The 22828-nt window shown below is 44.6% G+C and overlaps 1 protein-coding gene across 1 annotated transcript in view; it reads right to left on the minus strand.

The window, feature by feature from the left end:
* LOC110165691 (protein FAM184A-like) overlaps nucleotides 1-22828 on the minus strand; it is a 96150-nt gene that overhangs the window by 15020 nt on the left and 58302 nt on the right. The window contains exons 12-17 of the mRNA XM_055165937.1: nucleotides 22608-22769; nucleotides 14721-14842; nucleotides 11817-11967; nucleotides 6076-6190; nucleotides 5513-5610; nucleotides 1446-1599 (exon numbers count right to left, since the gene is read on the minus strand). Of these exons, the coding sequence (XP_055021912.1) occupies nucleotides 1446-1599; nucleotides 5513-5610; nucleotides 6076-6190; nucleotides 11817-11967; nucleotides 14721-14842; nucleotides 22608-22769 (802 nt within the window). The remainder of the gene's footprint in view (nucleotides 1-1445; nucleotides 1600-5512; nucleotides 5611-6075; nucleotides 6191-11816; nucleotides 11968-14720; nucleotides 14843-22607; nucleotides 22770-22828) is intronic.

Below are 22828 nucleotides of genomic sequence, written 5' to 3' on the forward strand. Positions count from 1 at the left end.
ATTCGAACCAGAAGTGGTTAGTTCGGTTCGTTTGCGTTGGTGTGAAAGCGTCAATCGGACTCGGACCCGAACCAAATCAAGCGACCGAGACCGCAAAAAAGAGGTGGTCTCGGTTCGCTTGAATCCGCACTAAATGACCAACTTTGGTGCGGTTCCTCTGGTGTGAACGTGAACCCGGGTCCAAACCATAGACAGTATGAACAAACGGACTATTCGAAATGCATCATGGGAGGAAACGCGTCTCCTCTGCCTGAAATGACGCTGTACGACTCCAGCGCAGTAACAGATTGTTGTCCAGACGCAGCCGCGATTCATTTTCGAATTATTTTACCAACAATGGCCAATACAGAGAATGTAACACACGAAGATCAGAGCAAGAACCAGTGTGCGAACGTGTGGCTCCAGAGTGAGTCAAAATTGGGGGTGCGTCCCCCTGTTCGGGGACCTACACGCACAGAGACGACCCGGTGTTCCCCGTGATCACACAGCAACCAACATTTGTTATTTTAGGCTTTAATTAACCAAATAATTTTCATGGCAATAGGCAATCGCCCATTCAATTGATACAACTTAAAAAAGTCCCTGTTTTTAGCCTAGTGTGAGAAATACAGTCGGACTAGATCCAAACCAGAGTCCTGAACCAGCGGGGGCAGGTCCAGTTCAGGCCGGGCTCAGAGGAGCTGGAGCGGGGAGCCTCGACCTGAGGAAGAACTTTCCCCGGGAAGAACCAAATGCGCGGAGGACGGACGCTCAGAACAACATATAACAAACCAAACTGGACTCACGCTTCTGTCCGGATGCTGCACCACCTCGGAACCAGCCACGGTTCTTGAGCGCGGAGAACCAGAGCAGCGCCCTGGACCTGTAGTCCACAGAACATTCTTGCTTTTCCCGCACGGAAACAGCGCGCAGACGACGGAACGTACCCGCTCAGACCCAGTCATTGCGCACTGGTCTTTGCTCGCCACCGTTTGGAACCAGCACATGGAGGATGAAGCCTCCGGACCATCTGACCAACGCTTGTAGGACGACAGAAGACCAAGGACCAGACCCCAGCCCCGTCCTGAGGAGCTGTTGGCTGCTGCTGTTTCCCGAACTCTGGGCTGATGCGGTGAGTTTGTACAAAGTTCTACATGTTGCTGTTTTATGAGTTCATGGTGATAATTTGAGATGAGGACGGCCCGTGGTTTTAACAGGAACATCGGTGTTGATAACTGGAGTATCGCTGTTTTACCGGGGAAACAGAGACACGTCAATTGAACCAGTTTTGGTTCGTTTGCCGGTGTGAACGCGACACACTGGAGTGTATCTGCTACATAATAACAATTTTATTGCCTGGTGCGACCAAATAATCGAACTAGTGGTGTGAAAACGACCTTAGACCGTCTTTAATATCTGATTTTTTTTTTTTACGTGTGTATAAGAGTTGTGATGGTGTGTCTGACCCAGTTTGGCTTTGCCCTCGTCCTCCAGCTCGAAGCGAAGAGTCTGCAGCTCCTGGTCCGACTGTTGTCTGAGGATGTCGAGCGTTCGTCTGTGAGCCTCCTTCAGAGCGTGAACCTCCTCCCTCTGCTCCTGCTTCAGACGCTCCTCCAACGCCTGAACCACACACACACAACACACACACACACACACACACACACACACACACACAAACAAACACACACACAAACACAGGGAGTGAAACAGAGCAGCCGGGTCTCGCTGTCATGTGACCGCGAGCCAAACGACCGGCGCAGAGTCGACGCCGCACGGAGCAACACTGCAGCTGACGCCCGATCGCGTTTTGCAGACCTCATGTTCTCAAGGCTCAGGTTCTCCCAGGGGCGGCTCCAGATTCCAAGTTCTAGTCCAAGATTTGTCCTAGTTTGGTCCTGGTTTAATCCTGGTTTAATCCTGGTTTAATCCTGGTTTAATCCTGGTTTAGTCCTGGTTTAGTCCTGGTTTAGTCCTGGTTTGGTCCTAGTTTGGTCCTAGTTTGGTCCTGGTTTAATCCTGTTTTAGTCCTGGTTTAGTCCTGGTTTAGACCTGGTTTTAGACCTGGTTTAGTCCTGGTTTAGTCCTGGTTTAGACCTGGTTTAGACCTGGTTTAGACCTGGTTTAGTCCTGGTTTAGACCTGGTTTAGACCTGGTTTAGACCTGGTTTAGTCCTGGTTTAGTCCTGGTTTAGTCCTGGTTTAGACCTGGTTTAGACCTGGTTTAGTCCTGGTTTAGTCCTGGTTTAGTCCTGGTTTAGTCCTGGTTTAGACCTGGTTTAGACCTGGTTTAGACCTGGTTTAGTCCTGGTTTAGACCTGGTTTAGTCCTGGTTTAGTCCTGGTTTAGACCTGGTTTAGTCCTGGTTTAGTCCTGGTTTAGTACCTGGTTTAGACCTGGTTTAGACCTGGTTTAGTCCTGGTTAGACCTGGTTTAGTCCTGGTTTAGACCTGGTTTAGTCCTGTTTTAGTCCTGGTTTAGTCCTGGTTTAGACCTGGTTTAGACCTGGTTTAGTCCTGGTTTAGTCCTGGTTTAGACCTGGTTTAGTCCTGGTTTAGTCCTGGTTAGTCCTGGTTTTAGACCTGGTTTAGACCTGGTTTAGTCCTGGTTTAGTCCTGGTTTACTGGTTTAGTCCTGTTTAGTCCTGTTTAGTCTGGTTTACTGGTTTAGTCCTGGTTTAGACCTGGTTTAGTCCTGGTTTAGACCTGGTTTAGTCTGTATGTGGCGTAAAACCAACGTTAAAAAAACAACATAATTTAATCAAAACTTAATTAATGAAATGTTGTTTTCTGTTGAGATTTAGTTTGATTTTCCGCTTCTGTTTAGTTTGTTCCTGATCTTCAGTGACGTGTTCGGAGGATTCTGACCCGGTTATTGGTTCCGTCGCTCTTTATTTAACCAAATAACGATGGTTGACAAATTAAACCTTTGAGGAGAAATGTGATGCAGAGAAGTTACATACTGCACACATTTTAAGACCCAAATATATAAAAAAATTAAACCTTTTTCAAGTCTCTTTAACTCTTTCCCCCATGAAGACGACATTTGACGACCCCTGTTTCCTTAAAGGTTGTATGGAGGATTTTTTTTTTGTTTCAAATTGTCGATGAAAGTTCAAAATAGAATTGTAGAGATGCAGCAGCCTTGTAATTATGATGACCAAAAAAAAAAAGAATGAAAATCTATCAGCTGTGGACGTGGTGGGGGCAGATAAACATGAACCAATAGATAACAAGGCTGCCTCTTTATCTATTGGTTGTTGGGTTGTCAACCAAACTCCTTACATTTCTAGCGTCACCGACTTGCCGGCGTGCGGGGATTACGTGGTTTACGTTTGTCTCTCACGCACTGATGCTGTTTACTCGACCAAAACAGCGGTTCTTAGCGTCTTTCTGGAACTGTAGCTTCGTCTCAGTTTGCACAAAGTGTGTTGTAACGGCGGACGAGAATCCACCACCAGTTGGCTGCAAAAGAAAGTCTGTTTTTGACATCGCTGAAAGAAGAAGAGAAGGGGAAGAGGAGCGAACATTTGAAAAACTGTCACCGCATTTCTCTTTCATTGGAAAATCTTCCATACAACCTTTAATGACGACTTCTGTCTCCTCCGCTGTTTCACTAAAGACGAGATTTGACGAACATTAGAAACGACTCGGTTTTTCACATTTAACAGAGACTGCGACAGGTCGGGGCCACTACAACCCACACTAGACTGACCAATAGGATTCAAGGACATGTTTTCGCCGATTTTTTCTGAAGTTAATCGAAATAGTGACGATGGAGCTTCCGGAAAAAACACAACACGAAACACGAGCAATGGAAAGATGGCGGCGCTGCACAGTTTTAGAAATAATGAGGAGCGGACGTGTTTTATGGATAAGTTTAGAGAAAGTGACTTTTATAGATTTCAAAGTGATGATGTTGAAGTTGATTATAAAGTGGAAAACAGCGACAGCGACGGACTTTCGGGGAGAAGATGAGAATGCCACTGATGCGTCTGTGTGGAGTCCTGCGATGTCCCAACAAACTATCTGAGCTTTATACTCGATTATGAACCAAAACTGCCCTGAAATCTGGATGTTGCTCAGACGAGTCCTTTGAAATATTTCAGTCTTTTTTTCCAAGATGCGACGTATAACAGAATCACTACAGAAAAAACACTTATGTGGAGCTCTGCACACGAGAAAATAACCAAGATGACAAATACTGAACACACACTGACAGGGAAGAGTTTTATTATTATATTATTATATTATAATAAGATAAATTAGTTGAATAAATAAAATAAGTTGAATAAGTTAAATGGAAAAAAATGAATTAGGTGCACACAGGTGAACAACAGGTAAAAACAGGTGAACACTTGGCTTTACTGTATCTGCTGATATGAAATCTGTTTAAATACTTTGACAAAGTATATTTTTATTTTTTTATGAATCTAGTTCTCAGAACATGCAGATATCAGATGCTGAATGTAGTTTTTTGTTTTGGATTTTGCACCTGACCAGGTAAACTGTCATTTTCAGTGAGCTGTTATACACCTATAAATGAGTTGAATCACATTTAAACATCCAGAAATGAAGAGTTCAGAGTCTAAAGTTTCCAGAGATACAAATATGTCTGTGTTACAATTAAGTTCATGAGTGTAAAATTAATTTATAATCACTGCTGGAAGTGTGTTTTCTTTTATGCAGTGATGCTCTATGGGTGTAGCTCTAGTAACACACGTCTGGGTTGTTCCTAGTCGGCGTCAGGGGGAAAGAGTTAAAGGTTGTATAGAGGATTTTTTTAAGGGAAGAGAAATACAGCGACAGTCCTTGTGCGCGTTCAGAATCACTGTTGAAGTTTCCTGTCTAGAAGTAATTCAGCGACCGACGCGTCAGGTTTTAGACCCTTCGTCTGCTTCGGTCGCGCCATCGCTGGACGAGATCTCCAAGAATCACCTCAGTTTGGCTTTGCTACTTTTCCTCTTCTCTTCTTCTTTCAGCGACCTCAAAAACCGACTTTCTTTTGCGGCGAACCGGTCGTGGATTCTCGTCCGCCGTCGCGACAAACTTTGTGCGAAATGCGAGGAAGCGACAGTTCGAAAAAGCCTCTAAGAACCGCCGCGTAAACCACGTAATCCCCACGCTCCGACGAGTCAGTTACACTAGGGAGTTTGATTGACAACCTAACAGCCAATAGAAAATGAGGGAGCCTCGTTTTCTATTGGCTGATGTTTATCTGGCCTCAACACGTCCACAGTTGATAGATTTTTGTTCTTTTTTTTTTGGTCATCATAATTACAAAGCTGCTGCGTCTCTGTAATGGTATTTTAATCTTTCACTGACAGTTTGAAACAAAACAAAAATCCTCCATACAACCTTTAAGGTATTACTTCCAAATTCATAAGACTTTTTAAGACACTGCAGGAACCCTGAAAGTAGAAATACTAAAAAGTGTCAGAAAACAGTTTTTTAGTCTCTTTAAAATAATGAAACGAAACGAGAACCTGTCCTCTGCACGTTGACCTTTGGTATATTGAAATGTTTGGTGAGTTTTACCCTGATCTGGTGCTGCCGGGCCTCCTCCATGGTGCTCAGGGCGCAGCAGTGAGCCTCCTGTAAACGATGCTCTCTCCTCTGGTGCTCCCGCTGCATCTCTGAAAAACACAAACACGGCTCGAAAAAAAGGCTCAAACTTTAATCTTAAAAACGCTGGACGTGATTTTTACTGTGATGAAAACGCGAAAAACTAAACGAGTTCACAGTAAACCTCACTTCCCTCCTGCATTCAGAGCCTCCGAATTATTCATAAAGATGAGTTTTTAAGAGTTTTTCACAACTTTCAGAGACCAGAGTGGAGCTCTAGCATGCTAACTGCACACTTCCTGATTTCCAGACAGTCAAACTCTTTATAATGAGATTGAAACAGTTCACAGTGGATTTATTTTAACTCAAGAGCTGCTGATACCATGAATCTGTACTGTTTTTAGCTCTTTTCTTGGTCCTGGTTCAGATTCTGGTTTGAAGGTTTTATATTTGACTTTAGAGCTGTAAAAGTTTTGGTCCTGGTTTGAGAGAGCAGAAAGAGAAACCCCTGGTGGACTGTTGGTCTGTGTTTGTACCTTTGAGCTGCTGCGTGAGGAGCTCCCTCTCCTGGCTGAACTGAGACTGCAGCTGCTGCAGCGCCGCCTGAGACTGAGACAACTGAAGCTCCAGAGACTGTTTCAACAACGAGATCTGAAAGAAGAAACACTTTAGACCCAGTTTAGACCAGGTTTAAGTCTGGTTTTAGTCCTGGTTTAAGTCCTGGTTTAGACCCTGGTTTAGACCCTGGTTTAGTCCTGGTTTAGTCCTGGTTTAGTCCTAGTTTAGTCCTGTTTAGGTCTGATTTAAGTCCTGGTTTAGATCTGGTTTAAATCTTGGTTTAGGTCTGGTTTAGTCCTGGTTTAGGTCTTAATTTAGGTCCTGGTTTAGTCCTGGTTTAGTACTGGTTTAGAGTCTGGTTTAAGTCTTGGTTTAGGGTCTGGTTTAGACCTGGTTTAGTCCTGGTTTAGATCTGGTTTAGAGTCTGGTTTAAGTCCTGGTTTAGGGTCTGGTTTAGACCTGGTTTAGTCCTGGTTTAGATCTGGTTTAGAGTCTGGTTTAAGTCCTGGTTTAGGATCTGGTTTAGGGTCTGGTTTAGACCTGGTTTAGTCCTGGTTTAGTCCTGGTTTAGTCCTGTTTAGGTCTGATTTAAGTCCTGGTTTAAATCTGGTTTAAGTCTTGGTTTAGGGTCTGGTTTAGTCCTGGTTTAGGTCTGGTTTAGGGTCTGGTTTAATCCTCTTTTCAACCTGGTTTAAGTCCTGGTTTAGATCTGGTTTAAGTCTTGGTTTAGGTCCTGGTTTAGACCTTGTTTAGTTCTGGTTTAGGTCTGGTTTACATCTTCGGTTAGGGTCTGGTTTAGTCCTGGTTTAGGTCTTAGTTTAGGTCCTGGTTTAGTCCTGGTTCAGTCCCAGTTTAGACCTGATTTAGACCTGGTTTATTCCTGGTTTGGTCTCTGTTTAGACTGTGATTAGTCCTGGTTTAGACCTGGTTTAGACCTGGTTTAGTCCTGGTTTAGACCTGGTTTAGTCCTGGTTTAGTCCTGGTTTAGTCCTGGTTTAGACCTGGTTTAGACCTGGTTTAGACCTGGTTTAGTCCTGGTTTAGACCTGGTTTAGACCTGGTTTAGACCTGGTTTAGTCCTGGTTTAGACCTGGTTTACCTGGTTTAGACCTGGTTTAGTTTACCTGGTTTAGTCCTGGTTTAGTCCTGGTTTAGACCTGGTTTAGACCTGGTTTAGACCTGGTTTCCTGGTTTAGTCCTGGTTTAGACCTGTTTACTGGTTTAGACCTGGTTTGGTTTAGTCCTGGTTTAGTCCTGGTTTAGACCTGGTTTAGACCTTTAGACCTGGTTTAGACCTGGACTGTTTAGCTGGTTTAGTCCTGGTTTAGTCCTGGTTTACCTGGTTTAGACCTGGTTTAGTTTACTGGTTTAGACCTGGTTTAGACCTGGTTTGAGTTTAGACTGGTTTAGACCTGGTTTAGACCTGGTTTAGACCTGGTTTAGACCTGGTTTAGTCCTGGTTTAGACCTGGTTTAGACCTGGTTTAGACCTGGTTTAGACCTGGTTTAGACCTGGTTTAGACCTGGTTTAGTCCTGGTTTAGTCCTGGTTTAGTCCTGGTTTAGACCTGGTTTAGACCTGGTTTAGTCCTCTCCGGCTCTAAACTGGGAGGGCATCAGGCATAAAAAACGGATAAATTCAGCTCCAGAAAACAAAATAACTGATCATTTTAACTTTTTTTATGATCACAATATAATATTTTTATTTCGTTCTGTTTTGTCTCTGGTGATTCTTAAACTGTGAATAATAAAAACATTTTGTTCGAGACTCTCGGGGGAAACGTCTGTTATTTCAGGATAATCTTAATTGCAGTTTGACTTTAATAATCTGAAATTAAATCCGTTGAGTCTTGGGGCTCAGGGACGAGTGGAAACAGGAAAATGTCACATACTTTTTTATTTTCTTCAGTCTCCTTCTTGTGTCGGACATTTTGTTGTTGTCAAAAGTATCGAAAATCAGACAATAATCCATTTTAAAACCAGTATCGAAACTAGATCCTCATTACTTGATTCGAAAAACGTCCCACAGAGCAGAATTTTCCCTGAATGTTTAGAACAAATCTGGAGCTAAACAGAACAAGAGACAGAAGAGCTTTAATTACAAATAAAAATAATTTAATTCCCCTCCCACACTCCCTAACCTCCGCTTTCTTTTATTATTATTATTATTATTATTATTATTATTATTATGATTTATTTATTTATTTTTTATTTTTTATTTTATTTATTTTTTTTTTCTGTATGCGTGTTTAGTTAAGTCTGTCTTGTTGTGGATGTGCTGGTGTCCAATCCCTTAAACTTGACAAATTATAAATAAAAAAATAAAATAAAAATTAATTCTGATTAAAAATTAATTCTGTTTTAAAAAGACAAGGTAAACACTTGATTTCTAATGAAGATGATTTGGAATTAAATTTAATTCTGAAGTAAGTGGGGCGTTTATTCTGATTTTAAAGGTGAATTTATTTATTCCTGGATCATGTTTCACGTTTATTCTTCTTAAAAATAATGATCCAATCCAGATGATCCAACTCCACCTGGGTTAACTTCTGGTTTAGTCCTGGTTTAGTCTTGATTTAGTCAAGGTTTAGCTACTGGTTTAGTCCTGGTTTAGGTCCTGTTTTAGGTCCTGGTTTAGTCCTGGTTTAGTCCTGGTTTATCCTTTGGTTTAATCCTGGTTTAAATCCTGGTTTAACTTCTGGTTTAGTCTTGGTTTAGTCCTAGTTTATCTTCTGGTTTAGTCCTGGTTTAGTCCTCTTTTAATCCTGGTTTATCCTTTGGTTTAGTCCTGATTTAAGTCCTGGTTTAGCTTCTCCTTTAGTCTTGGTTTAAGATCCCTTCTGGTTTAGTCTTGGTTTAGTCTGGTTTAGTCCTGGTTTAGTCCTGGTTTAGTCCTGGTTTAGTCCTTGGTTTAGTCCTGGTTTAGTCCTGGTTTAGTCCTTGGTTTAGTCCTGGTTTAGTCCTGGTTTAGTCCTGGTTTAGTCCTTGGTTTAGTCCTGGTTTAGTCCTGGTTTAGTCCTGTTTAGTCCTTGGTTTAGTCCTGGTTTAGTCCTGGTTTAGTCCTTTGTTTAGTCCTGGTTTTAGTCCTGGTTTAGTCCTGGTTTAGTCCTTGGTTTAGTCCTGGTTTAGTCCTTTAGTCCTGGTTTAGTCCTTGGTTTAGTCCTGGTTTAGTCCTGGTTTAGTCCTGGTTTAGTCCTTGGTTTAGTCCTGGTTTAGTCCTGGTTTAGTCCCTGGTTTAGTCCTGGTTTAGTCTTGGTTTATCCTGGTTTAGTCCTGTTTAGTCCTGGTTTAGTCCTTGGTTTAGTCCTGGTTTAGTCCTGGTTTAGTCCTGGTTTAGTCCTTGGTTTAGTCCTGGTTTAGTCCTGTTTAGTCCTGGTTTAGTCCTTGGTTTAGTCCTGGTTTAGTCCTTGGTTTAGTCCTGGTTTAGTCCTGGTTTAGTCCTGGTTTAGTCCTGGTTTGGTTTCTGGGGACAAAGCTCCAAAAAGTGGATTTTCTGTAATAATAATGAGTCAGTTTAAAGTCTCGTGCTTCGACTCACAAATAAAATAAAACCGTTACATTTATCGATCGATTCACAGTTTTTAAAGTTCAGATTTTTCTTTCACACGTTTAAACAAAAACCCAGAACCTGATTCTGGTTTTATCTGATCACTGTAGCTGTGTGTTTTATTTACGAGCTCCCGTCTCAAAATAAAAACCAAACACGTCGCGGGATTCGGACGTGGGACGAGGTCAGGAGCACAAACATCCGTTATTCATGAGTCCGAGTCTGGACTGAAACGACAAACTGGACCTGACGAGAGCCGACGTCTCCAGAATCAAACAAAACCAGTTAAGATGTTTATTTTACTGCAGCGTTTTGTGTGAAACGATAAAATAAACGACTTCAACGACTGGACTGTTGTTATTATTCATCAAAATCATTCGTACAAACTTAAATTAACTCGATTTAATCCTGGTTCAGCCTCGGTTTAGTCCAGATTTAGTCGTTTAGTCAGTTTAGTTTAGTCCTTCGTTTAGTTCAGGTTTAGTCCAGGTTTAGTCCAGGTTTAGTCCTTCGTTTAGTCCAGGTTTAGTCCTTCGTTTAGGTTTAGTAGTTAGTCCAGGTTTAGTCCAGGTTTAGTCCAGGTTTAGTCCAGGTTTAGTTCAGGTTTAGTCCAGGTTTAGTCCAGGTTTAGTCCTTCGTTTAGTCCAGGTTTAGTCCTTCGTTTAGTCCAGGTTTAGTCTTTCGTTTAGTCCAGGTTTAGTCTCACTTTAGTCCTTTGTTTAGTCCAGGTTTAGTCTCACTTTAGTCCTTTGTTTAGTCCTTTGTTTAGTCCAGGTTTAGTCCTTCGTTTAGTCCAGGTTTAGTCCTTCGTTTAGTCCAGGTTTAGTCCTTCGTTTAGTCCAGGTTTAGTCCTTCGTTTAGTCCAGGTTTAGTCCTTCGTTTAGTTCTCAGTCTAGTTCTGCTTTAATCCTGGTTTTCTTCTTGGTCCAAGTCCTGCAATAGTCACTGGTTTAAACCTGGTCTAGTCCAGGTCTAGTCCTACTTTAGTGCAGGTTTAGTCTCTTATTTAGTCCTAGGTCTACTTTTGTATAAGTTCTGGTTTATTTTTTAGTCTAGTCCTGTTTTCCTCCTGGTCTAGTCCTACTTTAGTCCAGGTTTAGTCTCTGGTTTAATTCCTGGTCTAGTCCTGGTTCAGTCGGTGGTTTAGTTCTGGTTTATTCCCATTTTAATCCAGGTCTGGTCCTGGTCCTGGCCCTGGTCTCATCCTTGTCTCCTCCTCATCCCGGTCCGGTCCTGGTCCTGGTCCTGGCCCTGTTCCTGGTCCTGTTCCTGGTCCCGGTCCTCGCCCTGGTCCAGGTCCTGGTCCTGGTCCTGGTCCCGGTCCTGGTCCTGGTTTAGTCCTGGTCCTGGTTCTGGTCCTGGTCCCGGTCTAGTCCCGGTCCTGGTCCCAGTCCTGGTCCAGTCCCGGTCCCGGTCCAGTCCCGGTCCTGGTCCCGGTCCTGGTTTAGTCCCGGTCCTGGTCCCGGTCCTGGTTTAGTCCCGGTCCTGGCCCTGGTCCTGGTCCTGGTCCTGGTCCCGGTCCCGGTTTGGTCCTGGTCCCAGTCCTGGTCCTGGTCCCGGTCCCGGTCTAGTCCTGGTCCCGGTCCTGGTTTAGTCCTGGTCTAGTCCCAGTCCTGGTCCCGGTCCCGGTCTAGTCCCGGTCCCGGTCCTGGTCCCGGTCTAGTCCCGGTCTTGGTCCCGGTCCTGGTCCCGGTCTAGTCCCGGTCCCGGTCTAGTCCCGGTCCCGGTCTAGTCCCGGTCCCGGTGGTCCCGGTCTAGTCCCGTCCCGTCCTGGTCCCGGTCTAGTCCCGGTCCCGGTCTAGTCCCGGTCCCGGTCTAGTCCTGGTCCCGGTCCTGGTCCCGGTCTAGTCCCGGTCCCGGTCCTGGTCCCGGTCTAGTCCTGGTCCCGGTCCCGGTCCTGGTCCCGGTCTAGTCCCGGTCCCGGTCCTGGTCCCGGTCTAGTCCTGGTCCTGGTCTAGTCCGGTCCTGGTCTAGGTCCCGGTCCCGGTCCGGTCCTGGTCCGGTCTGGTCCTGGTCCTGGTCTAGTCCCGGTCCTGGTCTAGTCCCGGTCCTGGTCCTGGTTTAGTCCCGGTCTGGTCTGGTCCGGTCCTGGTCCTGGTCCTGGTCTAGTCCTGGTCCTGGTTTAGTCCCGGTCCTGGTCCCGGTCTGGTCCTAGTCCTGGTCTGGTCCCGTTACCTGTTCCAGTAGATCTTCCACCTTCCGTTGCCATGACTCCCGCGCCGCCATCAGCTCCAGTTCTTTCTGCTGGGACAGTTGGTTCAGCGCCGCCTGTTTGTCGGCCTCATACTCCTCGTTCAGCTCGTCTCTGAGCAGACGCACCTCCTCCCTGACGACCGCGACCGACGACCACGACGACCACGACCACGACAACAACACAAGAGTCAAGTTTTTATTTAAATGACGCACTGCACTTTGCTTAGAATATTCCACAATAAAGCTTTAACCGTATCCATTTTCCATTTAACTAAAAGTTTTCATGTGACACTGTTTTCTGATCTGTTCTAATGTTTCCAGACCTGGAGTTGTGTTTTTTTGTTTCATTCACATGTTTAACACACAAACCTGCACATTGTGGACTGACCTCTTCTCTCAAAAACTCTGTTCCACCTTGTGATGTCATGCGGTGTTCCATGAGGTGCTCCACCGTGTTTTTAAACTCCACACACCTTCACTACAATCGTCCATCCGTGTTCTTCCTCTTCTCCCCCGTCGGGTCTCGGGGGCGTCAGTCTGAGCAGGGACTCCCGGACTTCCCTCACCCCAGACACTTCCTCCAGCTCCTCCAGGGGGACCTGAGGTGTTCCCAGGCCAGTCCAGAGACGTACCGTATTTTCTGGGTCATTAGACGCCTCTAACCGCATCAAAAAACGACTGAACACCACAATCCAGAGCGCCCCATACACGAATCCACTCGGGTGTCCCAGTACGACTTCAGTAAACTACAAAGCCACAAACACACACGGAGCAGACAGCGACCGCACAACGAAACACACACACACACTCATCACTCCACGCCGACGAGGAACGAACCGGAAAAACCACGAGTCCAATGTGCCGCTTCTAGACACGACTGAACAACTGAGTCACTGCGAACACGACGACAATCCGTTGGTCCCAGACACACCCTCCCTACACGAAAGTTTTAAAATGTAAAAAATGACCGATAACGACGGACAAAACTGAAATTCCGTTTACCAAGATTAGAATTTCTGTCGAGATGAATGGAGAACTGTGCTTAAAGACGGGGTATTTTTGGAGCTTTCTCCCATGTTTTAACATTCCATCGTCTAAAAAAAACATGTCTGAAGAGGTTTTAGAGACATCCACGTGTGTTTGAGTAATCTAGCGATCTCTCTGTACGAGATTTCTCCATAAATACGACGGTAAACATGAAATTTCTCCATGAATAATACAAAAACGTGACAGAAAACCGCAGTAGTTTCGTTAGAGGGACGCGCGGTGATTGTGTTGTGATGGCGCTCTGAAGGGGGAGCGACTTAGCAGCAAAACCGAAACTTATAAAACATGTTAATCTGTTGTTGCGGGTGATTATAGCGTTTACAATAAAAAGAGCTAAAAATGTGAGGAACGGAACGGAGGAACGAACCGAAAAAGCCACGAGTGCAACGTGCCGCTTCTAGACACGACTGACAACGACTGACTGACAACTGAGTCACTGAACACGACGACGATCCAGCGACAGACACTACTCCCTACACGCCACAACTGAACAACTGAGTCACTGAACACGACGACGATCCAGCGACAGACACTACTCCCTACACGCCACAACTGAACACACCCAGAGTCACCGTGAACGAACAAACAAACAAAACCACTCACCCATCACACTGTTGGGTTTCCTTTAAAATCGCACAAGGTTTATTTGTGAAAAAAGATCGAAAATAGACCGTTTAATGACAGTGAGTCTTATAATCCAGAGCGACTAATCGTCTGGACGGTACAGTTGTTCCTCCAGTGTCCTGGCTCCTCCTCCTCCTGCTGCTGGGACATGAACACCTCCTGAGGGACACGTCCAGGAGACGTCAGAACAGACGTCCTCCCCTCAGACGCTCCTCTCCACGTGGAGGAGCAGCGGCTCTACTCCGAGCTCCTCACTCTGTCTCTGAGGGAGACGCCCGGACGCCTGTGGAGGAAACTCATCTGTGTCGTTTGTATCGTGGATCTGGTCCTTCGGGTCATGACCAGAGGTGAGGGGAGGAACGGAGACTGACAATAAATCCAGACTCAGCTCCTCTTCAAAACAACAGTCCGATACAGCGACCACATCACTTGCACCTGTCAATCTCACGCTGCACCTGCTGCACCTCCACCTGTCAATCTCACCTGCACCTGTCCACCTGTCTGCACCTGTCAATCTCACCGCTGCACCTGTCCACCTGTTCACCACCTGTCAATCTCACGCTGCACCTGTCCACCTGTCAATCTCACGCTGCACCTGTCCACCTGTCCACCTGTCAATCTCACGCTGCACCTGTCCACCTGTCAATCTCACGCTGCACCTGTCCACCTGTCAATCTCACGCTGCACCTGTCCACCTGTCAATCTCACGCTGCACCTGTCCACCTGTCCACCTGTCAGTCTCACTCAGAACAAGACCCTGAGATGATTTCAGTCCTGGGGTTGATGGAGTCAGTGCTGATCTCTACTGAACTAAAGGGAAAAGGAGCGACTACTATGTGACATCACAAGGTGGAACGGAGCATTTAGAGCTTTGGAGATGTAGACAGACGAATAATAAAGAGTTAATAAAACATGTGAATGAAACAAAACACAAGTCCAGCTGTTTTTGACGAGGAAACATTAGAACACGACTTAAAGCTTCACAAGAGTCAGTTTTACGTAACATAGAACCTTTAAACGTGTTTTTATTCTCCAAAAATCATTTATGTTAAAGTGGGTGGAGTCGGTTTGGACACCAGCTCGTCTCCGTGGATACAGACATGTTTAATGCCGCACTGTGGGACATTTCAGACAAAGCAGCAGCATTTCCACACAGACAAGAAGGTGGAATTCAAAACAAGCACAGGTGATGTTTAGTTTATATTTTTCAGTGACCTGAGTGCGTCTCTCCACTTCTGGTCCAGGTCGTCGGCCATCTTGTCCATCTTCTGTTTCTCCTCGGTTCTGATGGACATGACTCTGGCCTCGTGCTGCTGCTTCTGCGTCTCGATTTCCTCCTGAAAAACACAAAGAAATCAACAAAAAAATCACGACAAACATAAAAACAACTTCACTTTTGTTCAACGTTTTATTTTCTAAACTTAATGTAACTTGTGTAGTGAATCTGGTGAGGTTCATGTTCTAATGTTGGTCCCTCCTCGTCTTGTCCTGCCTCTGTCTAGTCCTGGTTTAGTCCTGGTTTAGTCCTGGTTCAGTCCTGGTTCAGTCCTGGTTTAGTCCTGGTTCAGTCCTGGGTCAGTCTGGTTTAGGTCTAGTCTAGTCTTGCTTAAGTCTGGTTTAGTGGTCTAGTCTTGCTTAAGTCCTGGTTTAGTTCTTGGTCTTGTCCTGGTTCAGTACAGGTTCAGTATGAGGTCTGATTCTGGTCTAGTTCAGCTTTAGCCACGTTTCAATCCTGGTTTAATTCTTGGTCTAGTCCTGGTTTAGTCCTGGTTTAGTCCTGGTCTAGTCCTGGTCTAGTCCTAGCCTAGTCCTGGTCTAGTTCTGGTCTACTTCTCATCTAGTTCTGGTGCAGTCCTGGTCTAGTCCTGGTCTAGTCCTGGTCTAGTCAGGACTAGTGTAGTCCTGGCGTAATATTGGTCTGTTCCTGGTCTATTCTGGGTCTAGTCTTGGTCTAATTTTGATCTAATCGTGGTCTAATCCTGGTCTGGTCCTGGTCTAGTCCTGGTCTGGTCCTGGTGTAGTCCTGGTCTGGTCCTGGTCTAGTCCTGGTCTGGTCCTGGTCTAGTCCTGGTCTGGTCCTGGTCTAGTCCTGGTCTGGTCCTGGTCTAGTCCTGGTCTGGTCCTGGTCTAGTCCTGGTCTAGTCTGGTCTAGTCTTGGTCTAGTCTGGTCTAGTCCTGTCTAGTCTAGTCCTGGTCTAGTCCTGGTCTAGTCCCTGGTCTGGTCCTGGTCTGGTCCTGGTCTGGTCCTGGTCTAGTCCTGGTCTAGTCCTGGTCTGGTCCTGGTCTAGTCTGGTGTAGTCCTGGTCTAGTCCTGGTCTGGTCCTGGTCTAGGTCTGGTCTGGTCCTGGTCTAGTCCTGGTGTAGTCCTGGTCTGGTCTGGTCTGGTCTGGTCCTGGTCTGGTCCTGGTGTCTAGTTCTTGGTCTAGTCCTGGTCTAGTCCTGTCTAGTCCTGGTCTAGTCCTGGTCTATGGTCCTGGTCTGGTCTGGTCTGGTCCTGGTCTAGTCCTGGTCTAGTCCTGGTGTAGTCCTGGTCTGGTCTGGTCTGGTCCTGGTCTGGTCCTGGTTGGTCTGGTGTAGTGGTCTAGTCCTGGTCTAGTGTCTAGTCCTGGTCTAGTAGTCCTGGTCTGGTCCTGGTCTGGTCCTGGTAGTCCTAGTCCTGTCTAGTCCTGGTCTAGTCCTGGTCTAGTCCTGGTCTAGTCCTGGTCTAGTCCTGGTCTAGTCCTGGTCTAGTCCTGGTCTAGTCCTGGTCTAGTCCTGGTGTAGTCCTGGTCTGGTCCTGGTCTAGTCCTGGTCTAGTCCTGGTCTAGTCCTGGTCTAGTCCTGGTCTGGTCCTGGTCTAGTCCTGGTCTAGTCCTGGTCTGGTCCTGGTCTAGTCCTGGTCTAGTCCTGGTCTAGTCCTGGTCCGGTCGAGAGGTTTTGTGAGACGTTCGGTGTAAAACTCATAACTTTAATTTAAAGCTGCACTGTGGACTTTTTCTCGTGGGGTTGTTGCTTTACAGGTCAGATCTGTGGAGAGGCGGCCGCGCTCGCACATGTTTAATAACCTCAGCAGAAAAGTTCCACAGTGCAGCTTTAAAGCTGTTAGTGTGTTAGTATTTTCATCGGTTTAGAAATAGAAAGATAAGATCCAAACAGGCAAATTAAACATTAAATCTGTGACGTTGCATTAATTAATAAAGTTGTGTACGATAAAATTACAAAAATAAACTTAAACTTGAAACATCGACAAAGTTTAAGTTTATTTTTCTTCGGTGCTCGTGGACTGAAGTCAGATTTAGTCGACCGCAGCTGCGTTAAACTGGACGGTGAAGTTGCAGTGACAAACTCAAGACTGTGACAGGACAAACCCACGACGTCTTACCAACAGTAGCACATTTTCTGTTTAAATCTCTTTTTCTGCATTTGAAAAAAAAAAAAAAAAAAAAAGCAAGGAGCGATGAAGAATGAAACAACGACTCGTTAATGAAGACAAAATAATTATGGACAAAAACACTTTAAAATGTCAGAAATACTAAAGTCTATAACCTAAAGTGCATAAGTCAGCTCAGAGTAAAACCTTAAAACTGTCAATTATACTTTTAATTTAACAAAAAATTAGGAATTGTTTTATTTTCTCATTTCTAATTTTGGAAATGTTTATTATTTTACTTCCTGGTTGGAGACAGGCAGGAGACTTAGCAACCAAAATGTAAAAAACAAGGGTCAAAAAGTGTTGCACATTAGTTCTGATTAGACTAATAAAAATAAACAGCAACAGTCTGGGGCCACATCCAGTCGTTTGGTCGACTCTGACCGACTCGTTTAAGATCATTTGGAATTACAAAATGAAATATTTTCTAATTTTACCTCATGCCTGGACTAAAGCTGCATTGCTTTTACTTTAGAGGTGTTTTTAAATTACTTTTTTAAAGTGATCTTTTGTTTGTCAGTCTCACTTTTTCATTGTTTAGTCAGAACAATGAGATTTACTGATTTTTATGAACAAATATAATTAATATGATTCAGAATTGAGTTCAGCATTTTGTCCTCCACCCGGGGCCTCCTCCTGGTGGGACATGAACACCTCCTGAGGGACACGCTCAGGACACATCAGAACCTCAACTGCTCCTCTCCACGTGGAGGAGCAGCGGCTCTACTCCGAGCTCCTCACTCTGTCTCTGAGGGAGACGCCTGCGGAGGAAACTCATCTGTGTCGCTTGTATCGTGGATCTGGTCCTTCGCATCATGACCAGAGCTCATGACTAGAGGTGAGGGGAAGAACGAAGACTGACCGGTAAATCCAGAACAAGACCCCGACAGACTTGAACTCCTCCAGAAAGAAGGAGGAGGCCCAGGGAAAACCCAGGACACACTGGAGGGACTAAGTCTACGTTCAGACTGCAGGGCTTAACGCTCAATTCTGATTTTTTTGTGAAATCTGATGTTTTTGCGAGGTCGTTCACATTTCCAATTAAATGCGACTTGTCTGTGACTTCAGTGTGAAGGTAAACGGCCCGAAAGTGTCCCACATGTGACTGGAGACACGACGACGTCAACCCCATGCGTCAACCGCAGCGAGCGTGTGTGTGTTTACAGAAGTTGTCCAAACATGGACGCAGCATCGAGCACCTGGAGATTTTACAGTTCGCCTGCTTCAACGCAGAATAGTGACGTTTGTCGCTTGTTAATGACGTGTAGGTGGATGAATGAGCTTTGGCCGTTCAGACTGAAGTCACATGTCAAAAGATCAGATATGTATCGGTTTCAGGAGCAAATATCCAAGTGTCCTGGATCTGTGTGGTTCAGACGTCATTAAAAGATCAGATACAGGAACATAGAGACAAAAAATCTGATTTGTGTCACTTCAGGCTGCAGTCTGAACGCAGCATGTGTCTCTGGACTGGCCTGGGAACATCTCGAGGTCCCCCTGGTGGAGCTGGAGGAAGTGTCTGGGGTGAGGGAAGTCTGGGAGTCCACAATATTTTCTGTTTCTCATGTGGCTCCATGGAAAAATAACTGCCCATCCCTGGTTTAAAGAGTCAGAAAAAGTCCTTCTTGTGTGTAAATTGTCTCTGTATTTTGAGTTTTCACTGATATATTTTCACACATATTTCTATTTTTATTATGTAAAATTAAGATAAATATTGACCACAGGAAGTATCCACCAAAACAAGTCAGAGTTAGAAACACAATAAAACCTGTCATATGCACTTTAGGCTTAAATCTGGAGAATTATTTTACATTTTTACATCTTTTCTGAGACTAAAACCAGAGGAAGTTTTTTTTCTTCTCGGAGCTAAATATAGTCGGATAACAACAACATCGCTCTAATTGTCGTCATTAGCGCAGCTGGAAGAAGACGCTCATTTCCTGCTTTAGTTTCCTCCTGTAATTTTCAGTGTCACCGTTCGCAGGAGGTTCTGAGATTAAAGACGCACTCTGTAACTTTCAGGAGGAGGGGGATTAATGTCGCTCTGCCTGGAATGTTTCACAGTTCGGCATTAAAGACTTTTCAGAGCTTTCTTCCGTGTTTTAATGCCGTTCCCTCATCACAAACATGTCTGAAGAGGCTTTAAAGTCATCCGTGCATGTTTGAGCAATCTAGGGATCTCTCCAGGACCCTCCTTTACGCTTAGCAGTATGAGTCCGTACAAAGCTCCGCCCACAAGATATAAACATGATATAAATGTACAAGAGCAGGACACAAAATAAGTTTAAAGCTATATTGTGGAACATTCCTGACAAAGTTACATAGTGCAACTTTAAATTTATGGTCTTTTCAAGTTGTGATTTTGAGAGGGTGACCAGATTTTTTAAATTCAGAACTGGGACACACCCGGGGAGTTGGGATGTTTGGTTTAAATAAATAAAATTGTGAAACTAGTGTGTTGGTCATGAGGGACGTCTGACGCTGCATTGTCATTTGTAAACAAGATTTTTTGTATTTTAGTAAAACAAAAAAAACATTTTATGATCCTCTTTACTGGATTTGATTAGTCAAAAATTGTGACAGTCCTGTTTTAGTCCTGGTTTAGATCTGATGTAGTCCTGGTTTAGTCTTAAAGCCGCTGCACACAACAGGATTTTTCGATCTGAGGTGACGTTTACACAGAGTCTGGTTTGTTGAGAAACGAATATTTCTCCAAAATAACATCGTGCAAATGTAACCCAGGTTAATATGGACAAATTTGGTCAATAGCGAATATTCCAACGGCGACGAGTCACTAAACGCGTCACGCACACGCTCGCACTTTCATGAAGTCACCTGCTCCCCTCCCTCCACACACCCGGGAGTGAGGCGAGACAGGACGGCTGCGCAGGAGCCATTACCGCTAATATCGATGCCGAAAAGACCAAATTAAATGATAGCGCAAAGGAATTGGTGAGTCTGTCTGTCTGTCTGTTTTGGTTGTTGCCGCTAGCATGCCAATAGCCCCCACCGCTAACTTGTTTATGGATTGCAGGCTATTGTTATGCTAATATAATTTACTGTTCATGTATTGGAATGTCATTTTACTTATTGTGTGCGCTGAACAATTGTGTACATTATGAATTAAGCTAGCTAGCAGATACATTATTAATCAGAGTTACCGATAGCTATGGCTAATAGCTAATCAGCCGAACTGTATTTTATTAAGACTGGTGCTGTTATTTATCACAGGCCAGGTGATTGAGGTTGAGAAAAACCATCCTGATGACGAGCTGAACCCAGGAACTTTGAATTCAACGAAAGACACTTCAACAGCTTCTACGGTCGGGTTAGGGGCTGTTGCAGCCAGTCCAGTCCCGCATCACACCTACTCAACCCGTGTTTGGACAATTACACGCACACACCCTGAAGGACTATATGTACACTTCTACACGAAGTGCGGACATTCAATTTCACCCTTTGGTTTTTGACAATGATAAAGGACATTAACAAAGTGACTTGTCCACCGCTCCTGTTTCCTATTGTTCACTTGTATTAACCAAACGTGAGGAAATCTGAAGAGCATTGTAAATATTGTAAATATTGTAAATATAATATATATATTTCACTTTTCGATATAAAATACCAACCATATCTCTGTAGTTTGTTGTGCTTTTTACTGTTTCCCTACCTCCCAGAGAGCCACAGCCTTCTGTTTTCTAGCCCGTACCTACACCAACTCCACCCCTTTGTCCCTTGCATACACCTGTTTGATATGCTACACAAACAACATAGTTTAGAAAAAAAGTTTTTGTTTACATCGTCCTGCATAAATCCTCCATCGAGCGCCGTCAGAACCACACCGAGTCTCTAAGCCGAGCCTGGACTAGATTCAAACCTGCAGCATTTATTTCATTACAGTTGTAAGTTTTAAAAATGGTGCATTAGTGAGCGGCTCGCCTCTCCACAGATCTGATAAAGCCTCACTGGTCTCTGGTCACGGATATGAAACATCAGCTGTGTGTGAAAATGAAGAAGAAGAAACACAACTGCTGCTCTGATGCTTCATCATCATCATCATCATCAGAGAAAAAGGGAAACTTTGGTCGCACTTTTGGCGCGTCAACTCCTAAAACTTTGTCTCACTTTACACGCAAACGCCAAATTGTAGTTTTCCAGAATCTCCGCTCTAGATGAAGTTTTTAGAAAGATGAATTTTCGTTTGGATGTAAAAGATGCGTACAAACAAAGGAAAATGTCTCCGTTTTAAAAAATATCCGTGTACATGTAAACGGGGCCTTAAACGATTTTTAAAAGTGCGACAAAAAGTACACACCACAGACACGAGGTGAATCTTATAGGACTTAAAATCTCCGATCTCAAAGACTGCAGCTGGATCTGTCTGTGGACCACAGGATATAAAGTTGTGAAGCTGTGATGGCGTTGGCTGTTTCCTGTCTCCAGTAAAACAACTCGCTCTGAGATTGTATAGAGGATTTTTTTAAGGGAAGAGAAATACAGCGACAGTCCTTGTGCGCGTTCAGAATCACCGTTGAAGTTTCCTGTCTAGAAGTAATTCAGCGACCGACGCGTCAGGTTTTAGACCCTTCGTCTGCTTCGGTCGCGCCATCGCTGGACGAGATCTCCAAGATTCACCTCAGTTTGGCTTTGCTACTTTTCCTCTTCTCTTCTTCTTTCAGCGACCTCAAAAACTGACTTTCTTTTGCGGCGAACCGGTCGTGGATTCTCGTCCGCCGTCGCGACAAACTTTGTGCGAAATGCGAGGAAGCGACAGTTCGAAAAAAGCCTCTAAGAAACCACCTGCGTAAACCACACGTAATCCCCGCGCTCCGACGAGTCAGTTATACTAGGGAGTTTGATTGACAACCTAACAGCCAATAGAAAATGAGGGAGCCTCGTTTTCTATTGGCTGATGTTTATCTGGCCTCAACACGTCCACAGTTGATAGATTTTCGTTCTTTTTTTTTTTTGGTCATCATAATTACAAAGCTGCTGCGTCTCTGTAATGGTATTTTAATCTTTCACTGACAGTTTGAAACTAAAAAAAAATCCTCCATACAACCTTTAAGTGTTCAAAAGATCAGACTCTGCACTTCTAGTTTAGACACAAGTCAAAACTGTGTTGTTATTATTTGTGAAATGTGGAGCAAAACTTCAGATACATGATTTTTAAAGCCTAAAAGATTGTTGATAAAGTTCACAGGAAGTAGAGTCACTGTGGAGAATCTGCAGCTTCAGCTCGATCCGTGCGCTGTGTGGATGTAAACAGACGCACGTGAGGAACTACTCCCACCTTTTTACTTTTAAACAACGCAAAAAACTGAATTCACAGCGCCGTTTTGTGGTGCGCCGCGGCTTCACAATCGCACATGAAGACACAAAGTTGACGAAATCACAGCCAAAATCAGGCAAATTCTCTTGTAATGTGCGGCGGCCTTAATTTAGTTCCGGTTTCGATCAAACTGGTCAAAAATCTGGGACTGTCCCGGGTAAAAACTTCTGGTCACCCTCGATTTTGATTCAATTGTGATTAATCTTGCAGAATAACTATGACCTGAACATGGATTTCCAAACACAAGAGGCAAATCTAATCACATTTACAACAGAAAAAAGACTAAGACAAAGAAATATTCGTATACGATTTGATCTGAGCACTTCTGGCGTTTGCGTCGTAGATAATCGGACGTTCTCACCTGGAGGTCCGTGAGGAGGTTGCTCGTCTCTCGGACTCGGGCTCTCGTCGCGTCCAGTTCGATTCTCAGTTTTTCTTGAGTTTCTTTCAAACAGGAAATCTGAGTCTGAGCCGAGTTTAAGTTCTGCTCGCCCTCTCGCACCATCTCCTGCAGATGCGACACCTGTGGGACGAGGCACAGCGGGAAAACATCACAAAACGTAATAGAGTAGAAGTTTCACC

Source organism: Boleophthalmus pectinirostris, unplaced genomic scaffold, assembly GCF_026225935.1.
Source record: "Boleophthalmus pectinirostris isolate CB_2022bp ecotype Guang Dong unplaced genomic scaffold, ASM2622593v1 HiC_scaffold_11, whole genome shotgun sequence".
NCBI lineage: Eukaryota > Metazoa > Chordata > Actinopteri > Gobiiformes > Gobiidae > Boleophthalmus > Boleophthalmus pectinirostris.